This window comes from Ailuropoda melanoleuca, chromosome 4, assembly GCF_002007445.2.
Source record: "Ailuropoda melanoleuca isolate Jingjing chromosome 4, ASM200744v2, whole genome shotgun sequence".
Taxonomy (NCBI): Eukaryota; Metazoa; Chordata; class Mammalia; order Carnivora; family Ursidae; genus Ailuropoda; species Ailuropoda melanoleuca.
This window is the reverse complement of record NC_048221.1, coordinates 8,421,602-8,434,264: the sequence shown is the minus strand read 5'-3', so window position 1 is coordinate 8,434,264 and position 12,663 is coordinate 8,421,602. Positions and strand designations below refer to the sequence as shown.

The 12,663-nt window shown below is 44.4% G+C and overlaps 1 protein-coding gene across 1 annotated transcript in view; it reads left to right on the top strand.

The window, feature by feature from the left end:
- Window positions 1–963: 963 nt before the first annotated feature.
- LOC117801854 overlaps window positions 964–12,663 on the top strand; it is a 33,167-nt gene continuing 21,467 nt past the window's right edge. Inside the window, exon 1 of the mRNA XM_034657828.1 lies at window positions 964–1,226. Coding sequence (XP_034513719.1) covers window positions 1,005–1,226 — 222 coding nt within the window. The 5' untranslated portion in view covers window positions 964–1,004. The remainder of the gene's footprint in view (window positions 1,227–12,663) is intronic.

Genomic DNA, 12,663 nt, shown 5'->3' with positions numbered 1-12,663 from the left:
AATCCGGGGATGTACTGTATGGTGACTAACATAATATAATAAAAAATCATTTAAAAAAAAAGGGTGGGGTTCAGAGGGCATCTTGCTGGTGACACTTTTACAAACCTCGTTGACGCTATGGGGCACGGTTTCAATCCTGCAAAAACAACTCAAGGGTGTGCGTTAGGTCAGTCTTTCCATTTGAAACAGCGCTGGGAGTTGTACCATTGACTTCTTGTCCCTGTCGCGGTTAGGCCATTTCCTGGCAGGTAGAGACCATCCACTTTTGCGTTCCTTCTGTTCCCGTAAAACCCTTAACTACTGAAGCTTTTGCATTTCTTTGTATTGTTAACACCTCCTAGGAAGTAAGGCCAGAGGTGTGCTAGGGCAAGTAGAGCTGGTAAGGCACAGATCACAGAAAATAGCTACGGGCCTAAAGTAACTTCTCTTCACCTGGAAGCTGTGTTCTTGTCTTTTGCGGGGGACCCGTAACCGTCTGCTCATGATGCCGTGTGTTCTTTTACTTAGAGATTTGAAAATGTTCTTTGTATGGTTTATACTTTTGTAATTGCTAGTGTTTAAAGAAATTCTAGGACGTCTGGGTGGCTCAGTTGTTTAAGCGTCTGCCTTCAGCTCAGGTCATGATCCCAGGGTCCTGGGATCCAGCCCCTCGGTGCTCCTTGCTTGACGGGAAGCCTGCTTCTCCCCCTGCCTGTCGCTCCCCCTGCTTGTGCCTTCTCTCTCTCTTTCTCTGACACATAAAATTTAAGAAAAAATAAATTCAATCTTAGAATAGTTTCCAATGTACAAATGTTCTGGGTAAAGAAAAACTACTAAATAGTATATCATGGTATATATAAGTTTCTCTGTTTATTTTAAATAAATCTGTTAGCTAAGAAAACTTGCTGCCCGTACATCCTGGTCCCCTCCTGCACGGTTACTCCAGGCCCCTTCAGATACACAGTGTTGATCATTTGTTGAACTTTGTTAGTGGTCTCCTTATATTAAAAAAAAAGCCATTGCAAATGCACATTTTTCTTACCTGTGTTTGTCCTTGTAATGAACTGTTGGACTCACATTTCTTGTTGTTTGCTGACAGCTTAAGCCTGCCCCCATCTCTGAACTGTGCCCCCAACCTGGAAGCTCCCCACTCTGGCGCTGACTTCAGATTCGAATCACACAAACCCCTGCCCGGGTGCCGAACTTTTGCTCTGCCCCACCCCCAGCCACAGCAAAACCCAGAGCAGGTGGGTACCTTTGCTTGTGTGTTCCAGCCATTTCAGAGCTGGTTGAGAGGCCCACCCTCCCCTCCCCAGAGCTCTGTATTATGTAAGTCCCAAGCTTCCCCCACCCTCTCAGGGTGTGTGTGCGTGTGCCACATGGGTGCGTTCTTCATGTGGGAACCACACGTCTACAGGTGACCACAATAACTGGCTCCCAGAGCAGTAGGTCCTGACAGGACCGCCACCGCGGGTCTGCTTCTCTTGCTCTCACTTGCTCACCTGCTCTGTGGCCTAAGGCGGCCTGCACTGCCGTTTGCTGGTGGAGTTTGGTGCTGTGACCTGTGCTGCCTTGTGTCACATAGGTGACCGACCCAAGCCTCAGTTCTGAGTTCAGCCTACCAGAGTCGGCCGTTAGGAGAATCCCTAGGCCTGTGGGAGCAGAAGTGTGACTGGGAGTAGGACTGGGGCTCTCCTCAGAGTGTTCCTGGGTCGATGTCTTTGCTCGTTGGCCCCACACACCTGAGGGTGGGGTGGCAGAGGGGACTCTATCCTGTGCAAGGGGGGTGGGTCCTGGGTGGTCACTCCTGAAATACCCATCATTGAATTAGAGAAAGAGAAGAGAGGGCAAACGGCAGCCAGTAGCTGGTGGGCTGAGTCCACACCCCTAACCCCAGGGACCCTTCGGTCCCTCTGCTGCCACCCCTGCCTCTACTGCAGCAAAGATCCGGAGCCTCGAGTTTAGGGGACGACACTCATGGTCCCCCTGTGGCTCAGCAAACCCTATAAAGCCACCAGTTGTCACGCAGGAGGCTCCTAACCCTGCCGGCGCTGCTTTGAGGCCTCTGGAGGAGCAAACGTGTAAATCCCAGAGTGGAGAGTATGTCCAGGGATGGCGAAAAAACCAAACTGGAGAGGAAGCAAAAGAAAAAAGTGTTGAAACCAAAGTCCAAAATCTGGCCAATTGGAAATCCAGCCTGCACTGGAAGAATGTACACAATGAAAAGGATAAAAGTGCACTGCTTGGCCTTTGGGCCTCTACAGCACGGGCTCTGGATTAATCTTGCCATCAGCTGTCATATGTTAATGCAAATAATCAACACTAACGTTCAACTTGCAGTCATACCTGGGGACGCTACTAAGTTTTAGCAAGATACCCCGATATATCTCTGAGGAGTTCCTGAATGTAAAACAGGAGACAAAAGGGTATGCCGTGCCTTAATCATCAGAAAACGATTGTCTCTGTTGCCCATGGTCGTAACCCGTGTCCGGAAATACCCTACACCAAGCAAAGAAGGTCTGAACCAAGGAGTCGTGAATTAAATATAAATGAAGTCTTTGGCACTTCCCGATTTTCTTGAAAATAATGGGACTCCCTGGACTTTATCGCGCCCCTACCCCCACTGCCCAGCGAAATTACTTAATTGGACCCAGTGTAAATGAGACACTCTGTCCAAGATTGAAAACTATTTTATCGTGCCTGTAAAGAAGTGGTTGGTGCCTGAGCCGAAGTCGTCATGTTCTTAAACTCAGGAAAAATGGGTGACACCTCAGAGGGGATTGTCGCAATTGTGAGGTTGTGGTCGCACAAACGAGCCCCTGTTCCCAGGCCCCGGGATTGCTGAAATGACCGCACCCCATAGACTGCCCTCACGGAATCGGCGGGGTCTGGTGTGTTCCGTGCCTGTCTCGACAGCCTCGCAGTGCGGTTGCCTTCACCTCGAGGGGACATGGGCTCGTTGCCCAGCGGGGGCCTGCTTCTCTCTCTCCCTCTACCTGCCGCACCCCTGCTTGTGCTCTCTTTCTCTCTCTCTGTCAAATAAATTAATAAAATCTTAAATAAATTTTACTTGAGCCCCTTTATGCTGTTATATGCAAATTAGCCCACTTTGAATGAGCCCTCCGCCGCCCCCCCTCCCCAAGGCTCTAGACTGCTTAAATTGCCATACTCCTGTTAGTGCCCTCAGGTTCTCCTTCACCATAGAGGCTCCAGTGACCTCCCACGGCTCTGGAGTTACGCATGTGGCTTTAAGTTGTCTATAGGCTTCTGATGCAAGAACCTGCCATTTTCGGCCCACACTACATGCCATTAGCACTGCAGTTTCCACCGGGTACTGGGCTTTCCTGACGAGAGAGGTTCTCCCAGGCCCTGAGCATGTGACCCTCCATCCAGTTGTCCATTATACGTTGGGTCCTGGAAACAGCAACCCATGAGCTCAGCACAGCTACTGAGACCTCCTTGAGACACAGTGGAACCAAACCTGAGCCTTCTGGCATACCCCGCCACGGGAGGGGATGGCCTCCCCTCTCCTCGATGCCCTGATAGGTGCCGTTGTTTTGGAAGAGGTCACCCCTGTTCCAGACCCGTTGGCTCCTTGGGGGAGCTCCTTGTGTTTAACTGAATGAACTGCAGTGGGGAGTTTATCTTTTTGGATGACCACCACATTCGTACAGGATGGAGCTCAGTGAGATTTGCTGCTTTTTATCACTTAATTGGGACATCCTTGATAAAGAACAGGGTCACCCCTGTTCCAGACCCGTTGGCTCCTTGGGGGAGCTCCTTGTGTTTAACTGAATGAACTGCAGTGGGGAGTTTATCTTTTTGGATGACATCACCACATTCGTACAGGATGGAGCTCAGTGAGATTTGCTGCTTTTTATCACTTAATTGGGACATCCTTGATAAAGAATGGGATCCAGACATAACCCAAACGTCCCAAAGTAACAAAAATCAGTCAGTGATATTGTTTTAAAACTTCTTTGATAAATTAGAAAAATGGTAAGAAAAATGATCAGTTAACTAAACTATGACTTACAAAATTTTTCGAAGTTCCCTTCTGAGTTTCTATTTTCTTAATGATAATTGTCGTGGAAACAATATTGCATTACAAAAATTGCTTCCAGTTCTTCAATTGCCTTACAAATAGTAAAATACTATACTTCTATTCTTGTGACAGCTTCCCCTTTTTTCCCTAACTTTATTATGACATAAGTAATAAATAAAATTTGCATAGATTTAAGGTGTACAATGTGATGATATACACATGCACTGTGAAATGATTACCACAGTCAAGCTAATTAACATATCTATGCTTCCGTTAAAAAAAAAAAGACAAAAGAAATAATGGCTGAAGATGTCCCAAATCTTGGGAGAGATATGGCCACCGTGGTAAATGAAGTCAGATGTCGCCAAACAGGTTCAACCCAAGGAAGACTCCATGGACACATTATAATCAAATCATCAAAAATCAAGACAGAATTTTGAGAGTAGCAAGAGGAAAGTGACTCATCACATACAAAGGAATCCCAGTTAGACTCTCAGTGTATTACTCAGTAGAAACCCTCCTTACAAGCCAGAACAGAATTGGGTGCTATATTCAAAGTGCTGAAAGAAAGAAACAACCAAGAATGCTTTTCCTAGTAAAGCTGTCCTTCAGAAATGAAGGAAAGATATAGACTTTCCCAGACAAACAATCGTTGAGGGAGTTTTATCACCAGTAGACCTGCCTTAGGAGAAATGATATAGGGAATTCTTCAAGTTTAAATGAATGGATGCTAATTAGCAACATGAAAAAAAATGTGGAAGAATGAAACTAACTGGTCAAACTAACTTTTTGTTTTGTTTAAGGATTTGATTTTTAAAAAGATTTATGTAGGGGTGGGGGAGAGAGAGAAAGTCCAGGGGAGGGGCAGAGGGAGAAGGGGAGAGCAAGACTCACAAACAGACTCCCTGCTGAGCACAGAGCCTGAAGTGGGGCTCCATCTCACGACCCCGAGATCATGACCTGAGCCGAAATCGAGTCAGATGCTCAACTGACTGAGTCACCCAGGTGCCCCTAAAAGATTTGATTTTTAAGTAATCTCTACCCCTAGCGTGGGGCAAGAACTTACAGCCCTGAGATCAAAAGTTGCATGCTCCACTGACTGAGCCAGCCAGGCACCCCCATTTTTGTTTGTTTGTTTTTTAAGTAGGCCCCATGACCAGGGTGGAGCCCCATGCGAGGCCTGAACTCACAACCCTGAGATCAAGATCTGAGCCGAGGTCAGGAGTTGGACACTTAACTGACTGAGCCACCCAGGCACCCCCCTATTTTTGCTTCTAAGATAAAATAAATTGACAAACTTTGGCTAGACTAAGAAAAAAATATTGAAGATTCAGATGACTGAAATCAGAAATGCAAGAGGAGAAACTAACGGACATCACAGAAATACAAAGGATGGTCAGAAACTATACATGCAAACAAATTGGGTAATCTAAAATAATTGGCTAAATTCCTCAAAACATACAACCTATCAAGACTGAATCATGAAGAAGCAGAAAATCTTAGCAGACCAATAATGAGTAAGGAGATTGAATCACAATAAAGTCCCAACAGAGAAAAGCTCAGGACTAAATGGCTTCATTGGTGAATCCTACCAAACATTTAAAGAGGAATTAATACCAATCCTTCCTAAACTCTTGCAAAAACTGAAGTGGAAGGAGCAACACTTTTTTTTTTTAAGATTTTATTTGAGAGAGAGAGAGCAGAGCGAGAGTGAGAGAGCACAAGCAGGGGCAGAGGGAGAAGTAGATTCCCCACTGAGCGGGGAGCCTGACGTGGGGCTCAATCCCAGGACTCTGGGATCCTGACCTGGGCCAAAGACAGACACTTAACCACTGAGCCACCCAGGCACCCCAGGAACAACACTTCTTTTTTTTTTTAATGCTTTTTTTTTTTTTAAAGATTTTATTTATTTATTTGACAGAGATAGAGACAGCCAGCGAGAGAGGGAACACAAGCAGGGGGAGTGGGAGAGGAAGAAGCAGGCTCATGGAGGAGGAGCCTGACGCGGGGCTCGATCCCAGAATGCCGGGATCACGCCCTGAGCCGAAGGCACACGCTTAACTGCTGTGCCACCCAGGCACCCCAGGAACAACACTTCTAAATTCATTTTACCAGGCCAGCACTACCCTGATACCAAAGCTGGACAAATCCATGAGATACATCACATTAACTGAATGAAGGAAGACAATGATCCACACGATCCTCTTAATAGAGCAGAAGAAACCTTTGACAAAACTCAACACCCTTTCATGTTAAAATTTCCCCACAAATTTATTATTGAAGAAACTTCCATAGATTCTGCTTTAAGTGAATTCATGCACTATTCTTTCTGTGTCTGACTTATTTCACTCAGCATACCATCCTCCAGATTCAACAAGGAGATGTCAGGATCTCCTTGTTCTGTAAGGCTGTTCCTTTGTATATGTACGCACCCCATTTTCTTTAACCAGTCCTCTGTCAACACTTAGGTTGTCTCCATAGCCTCACTATTATGTACAATACTGCAGTGAACATGGGCATACGGCATCTTTTCAAAAATAACAAGTGTTGGTGAGATGTGGAGAAGAGGGAACCCTCGTGCACTGGTGGTAGGAATGTAAATTGGTGCAGCCATGTCGAAAATCGGAGGTTTCTCAAAAAATTACAAATAGAACTACCATGCAATCCAGGAATTTCATTTCTGGGTATTTACCCAAAGAAAGTGAAAACGCTAATTTGGAAAGGTATATGCACCCTACGTTCATTGCATTATTTGGCAGTAGTGAAGATATGGAAGTAAACTAAGTATCCACTGATAGATGAATAAAGGAGATGTGACAGATAAAAAATGGAAGTCTCGTTACCATCGGTCATCGTACAAAATTATTACAATATCATTGACTATATTCCCAATGCTTTGCTTTACATCCCTGTGACTTAATGTATTTTATAACTGGAATTTTATAAACCTCTTAATCCCCTTTACTGATTTCATCAGTCATCCTACCCTCTTCCCTTGTGGCAACCACCAGTTTGTCCTCTGTATATATATTTCTGTTTTGTTTTCTTTGTTTTGTTTTTTAGGTTCCACATACACATGAAATCATGTGGTATTTGTCTTTCTCTGTCTGACTTATTTCACTTAGTATAATACCTTTTAGGTTTACCCATGTTGTCACACGTGGCAAGTTTTATTCTTTTTTCTGGGTAAGTAATATTCCTTTTTGTCTTTTTGACCCTAGCCATTCTGAGATATGTGAGGTGATATCTCATTGTGGTTTTGATTTGTGTTTCCCTGATGACGAGTGATGCTAAGTATCTGTTTGGGTGTCTGTTGGCCATACGAGTGTCGTCTTTGGACAAATGTCTCTTCAGATTCTTTGCCCATTTTTATAATTTTTATTTTTTAAAATATTTATTTGTGAGAGATACAGCACAAGCAGGGGGAGCAGCAGCCAGAGGGAGAAGCAGGCTCCCTGCGGAGCAAGGAGCCCAGTGCGGGACTGGATCCCAGGACCTGGGACCATGACCTGAGCCGAAGGCAGATACTTTACTGACTGAGCCACCCAGGCGTCCCCCTTTGCCCATTTTTAAATCAACTTTTTTGATGTTGAGCTGCATGAGTTTTTTGTTTTGTTTTGTTTAAATTTTATTATTTATTTGAGTGACGGAGGGAGCACGAGAGACAGCACATGAGCAGAGGGAGAGGGAGAAGCAGGCTCTCCTGAGCAGAGAGCTCAACGCAAGGTTCAATCCCAGGACCCTGGGATCATGACCTGAGCTGAAGGCAGATGCTTAACTGACCAAGCCACCCAGGAACCCCAAGTTGTAAAAGTTCTTTATATATTTTAGATATTAACTACTTCTTTGATATATCATTTGCAAATATTTTCTCTCATTCAGTAGTTTGCCTTTTCATGCCTTTGATGGTTCCCTTTGTTGTAAAAATCTTTTTACTTTCATGTAGTCCTACTTGTTGACTTTTGCTTTTGGTGCCCTTGCCTGAGGAGACATCCAGAAAGATACTGCTGAGCCCAATGTCCAAGATTTACAGCTCATGTTTTTTTTAGGAGTTTTAGTTTCAGGTCTTACCATTTAGGTCTTTAATCTATTTTGGGTTTATTTTTGTATGTGGTGTAAGAAAGTGGTCTGGTTTCATTCTTTTGCATGTTGCTGTCCAGTTTTCCCACCACCATTTATTGTCTTTTCCTCATTATATATTCTTGCCTCCTTTGTCGTAGATTAATTGACTGTAAGTGTGGGTTTATTTCTGGACTGTATTCTGTTCCATTGATCTCTGTTTCTGTCTTCATGCTAGTGCTATACTGTTTTGATTACTCTAGCTCCATGGTATAATTTGAGATCTGGGAGCATGATACCTCCAGCTTTGTTAATTCTCAAGATTTCCTTGGCTATTCAGAGTCTTTTGTGGTTCCATAAAATTTTAGGATTATTTGTTCTAGTTCTGTGAAAAATGCCAAAAATGCTATTGGTATTTTGATAGAAATTGCACTTATTCTGTAGATTGCGTTGGGTAGTATGGACATTTTAATAATATTAATTCTTCCAGTTCATGAGCATGTATAGCATTCCATTTATTTGTGTCAGCTTATGCTTCTTTCATCAGTTTCTTATAGTTTTTAGAGTACAGGTCTTTCACCTTCTTGGTTAAAATTATTCTTAGGTCTTTTTATTCTTTTAGATACAATAGCAAATGGAATTGTTAATTTCTTTTTTGATAGTTATTGTATAGAAATGCAACAGATTGTATATTAATTTTATATCCTGCAACTTCACTGAATTCATTTATTAGCTCAATAGTTTCTTGGTGGAATCTTTAGGATTTTCTATATATCGTATCATGTCATCAGCAAATAGTGATAGATTTACTTCTTCCTTACCAATTTGGATGTCATTTTTAATTTGTTTATTATCTATCTTTTTCCTATTTATTTATTTATTTTTAGAGATGGGGGAGGGGCCGAAGGAGAGGGAGAGAAAGAAGCTTAAGCATGCTCCATGTCCAGCATGGAGCCCAATGTGAAGCTTGATCTCTCTTCTGGCCTGCTAAGTTTCTGCTGAAAAATCAGCTTGTGGCCTTATGGGTGTTCCCTTATATGTAACAAGTTGCTTTTCTCTTGCTGCCTTTAAGATTTTCTTTCTCTTTAATTTTTTTTAAAGATTTTTTTTATTTATTTATTTGACAGAGATAGAGACAGCCAGAGAGAGAGGGAACACAAGCAGTGGGAGTGGGAGAGGAAGAAGCAGGCTTATACTGGAGGAGCCTGACGTAGGGCTTGATCCCATAACGCCGGGATCACGCCCTGAGCCGAAGGCAGACGCTTAACCGCTGTGCCACCCAGGCGCCCCTCTTTAATTTTTGACATATTATTGTGTGTCTTTGTGTGGATTTCATTGGGTTCATCTTGTTTAGTGCTTTCTGTGCTTCCCAGACCTGAATGTCTGTTTTCTTCCCCAGGATAGGGAACTTTTCAGCCATTATTTTTTTCAAATATGTTTAATGTCCCTTTCCCTTTTTTCCCCTTCTGGGACCCCTATAATGTGAATGTTAGCATGGTTGATGTTGTCTCAGAGGCCGCTCAAACTATCCTCATTTCTATTATTCTTTTTCCTTTTTGCTGTTCAGTTTGGATGATTTTCACTACCCTGTCTTCCACAATGCTGATCTGTTTTTTTTGCATCCTTTAATCTGCTGTCAATTCCCTCTAGTGTATTTTTCATTTCTTATTTGTATTCTTCAGCTCTGATTGGTTCATTTTTAATATTTTCTCTTTGTTGAAGATCTCACTGTGTTTGCCCATTCTTCTCCTGAGTCTGGTGAGCATATGACCATGACTTTGAACTCTTTATCAGGTAGATTATCTCCATTTCATTTATTTCTTTTCCTGAGGTTTTGTCTTGTTCTTTTAGAACTTATTCTTCTGTCTCCTTATTTTCCTGTTTCTCTGTGTTTGTTTCTATATATTGGGTAGATCAGCTATGTCTCCTGGTGTTGAAGGAGTAGTCTTATGTAGAAGGCATTTTTGGGGCCCAGAAGTACAGTTCCCCTAGTCACCAGAACCAGGCACTCCAGTGGTGTTACCTGTGTGGGCTGCCTATGCCCTCTCTTGTGCATGGGCCATGACGGCTGCAGGCATGCTTGTGCGAAGGCCCTGCTGTGATTGTTAAGGGCACACTGGTGGGTGGGGCCTCCCGCCCTCACCAGTACAAGAGGTGTTTGGAGGGGGACCAGTGCTGGCCAGGCTAACTGCTCTGTGTGGTGGTAGGGATGGGGGCAGGAGCTACAAGGGGTGTGCTGATCCTGGCCAAGGCCACCTGCTAGATGTGATGGTGCAGTAGCTGCTTTTGGGGGGCTTTGGTCCTAAGATGTGTCAGGGTGGCACCTGCTGGGGTGGACAAGTTCAGCAGGGTGGGTCTGCAGGGGAACATCAGGGTGAGGTGAACAGTGCTAGCAAGGTCCATGTAGAGTGTCAGAACTGGCACCTGCTAGCATTGGTCAGCTAGTCTGGTTCCCAGCAGTGCCTCCCTCCTTGGGGAACTTCCTGCCCCTTTGGCACAGTCCCTAAAATCTGTCAGTAAATCTCTTTTACATATGGCCTAGGTACTTTTCAAACTGCTGTCTCTGCGCTGGGTCTCTGGGTGAGTTTGTGCACTGGTCCTTTAAGAGCAGAGTCTCAGTTTCCTATAGCTCACCAGCTCTCCTGGAGTTAAGCCCCACTGATTTTCAAAGCCCCTGGAGTTAAGTCCTGCTGATTTTCAAAGCCAGACATTATGGAGGCTCCTATTCCTAGTGCCCGTCCCCAGAGCTGATGGTGCCGATATGGGGCTTGAATCCTTTCCTCCTCAAGGTGGACATTTGTGCCTGTGATAATTTTCCCAGTTCTGGGTCCCTCACACCAGGGGGCTGCATCTCAGCCCCTTCTACCTATCCTGATGTGGCCTTTTCTTTATAGCTTTAACTTGGAAGTGCTATTGTGCTAGTGTGCAGGTTGTTCTCGGAGCGTATACACCTGCTCTCCGTGTGGTTGCAGTCTTGGCATGTTTATGGAGGAGGCGAACGCGGGATCCTCCTCCACCATCTTGATTGGGATCCAGCCATTCTTTCTTTCTTTCTTTCTTTTTTTTTTTTTTAAAGATTTTATTTATTTATGCGACAGAGACAGAGATAGAGACAGCCAGTGAGAGAGGGAACACAAGCGGGGGAGTGGGAGAGGAAGAAGCAGGCTCACAGCACAGGAGCCTGATGTGGGGCTCGATCCCACAACGCCAGGATCACGCCCTGAGCCGAAGGCAGACGCTTAACCACTGTGCCACCCAGGCGCCCCCAGCCATTATTTCTTTAAGCTTTCTACCCCTCTCTCCCTCCCAGGACTTCCATATTGCATATGATACTTCTCTTGATGGTGACCCATCAGTCTTGTAAGCTCTCTTCATTCCTTTTCATTCTTTTTATTCCTCTAACTCGGAAATTTCAAATGGTCTGTCTAGAGTCTCACAGATTCTTTCTTCTGCTTGACCAAGTTAGCTCTCACAGTTATCTATTGCATGTTTATATCAGCCATTGTATTCTTCAGCTCCAGAATTTCTGTTTGGTTCTTTATGATTTTTATCTATCTGTTGAACTCATTTTTCTCTCGTATTGTTTTCCCAATTTCATTAAGTTGACTATCTGTGCTGTCATGAAGCTCATTGATCTTCCTTAATTATTATGAGCTCTCTGACAATTTGTCGATCTCCGTTTCTGTGGGATTGGTCGCTGAAAAATTATTGTATTCCTTTGTGGTATCATTTTTCCTTGTTGTTTTGCGTTTCTTGAAGTCTTGTGTTGCTGTCTTTGCATTTGAGGAAACGGTCAGCACTCATAGTATTTACTGACTGACTTTGGGAGAGAAAGGCCTTCACCAGTCAGCCCAACTAGATATTCTAAGGCTGTCTCAAACTTTTTCTATGGACACACCCACATCATGCCTCTTTTGGGTCTTTGGGGGAAATTCTTGAGGCTATATGCCTTCTCTTGCTCTTTCAAAGCCAAGTTGGGTGCTGAGAGCTTCTCATTTGTTTTCCCTAAGGTTGTCCCCTGAAATACTCAAGTGTCTGTGCCTTCTCCCAATTCCACCAAGTCAGACTGGTTGAAGGTACATGTTTGGAAGATAACCAGCTTGTGCTCATCGTTTCGGTATGCAGGGAGCTGGACCCAGGGTGAGGGCTGAGGCACGTGGCGCAGCAGGCACACCCATACGCCAGCTGGAAATGTCCCCGGCAGCTGGTATGTGAGCCTCCTGATGGTGTCTGTAGCAGACAGTAAGTTCTGCAGCCCTTTAAAAAATTTCCAAGTCTTGGATGGTATAAGTCCTACAGATTTGCCGATATCAGCCTTCCAGCCACTTATCCATCCTGATCCCCTACGTATTCTTTTTTTTTAAATATTTTTATTTTTTTGAGAGAGAGAGCAAGCGAGCACACAAGCAGAGGAATAGGGAGAAACAAACTCCCCACTGAGCAGGGAGCCCGATGCAGGGCTTGATCCCAGCACCCTGGGATCATGGCCTGAGCTGAAGGCTGATGCTTAACTGACTGAGCCACCCCAGGCACCCCTTGCCTACATATTCTTCAAGAAGAAAGCAATGGCTCTCTCATGC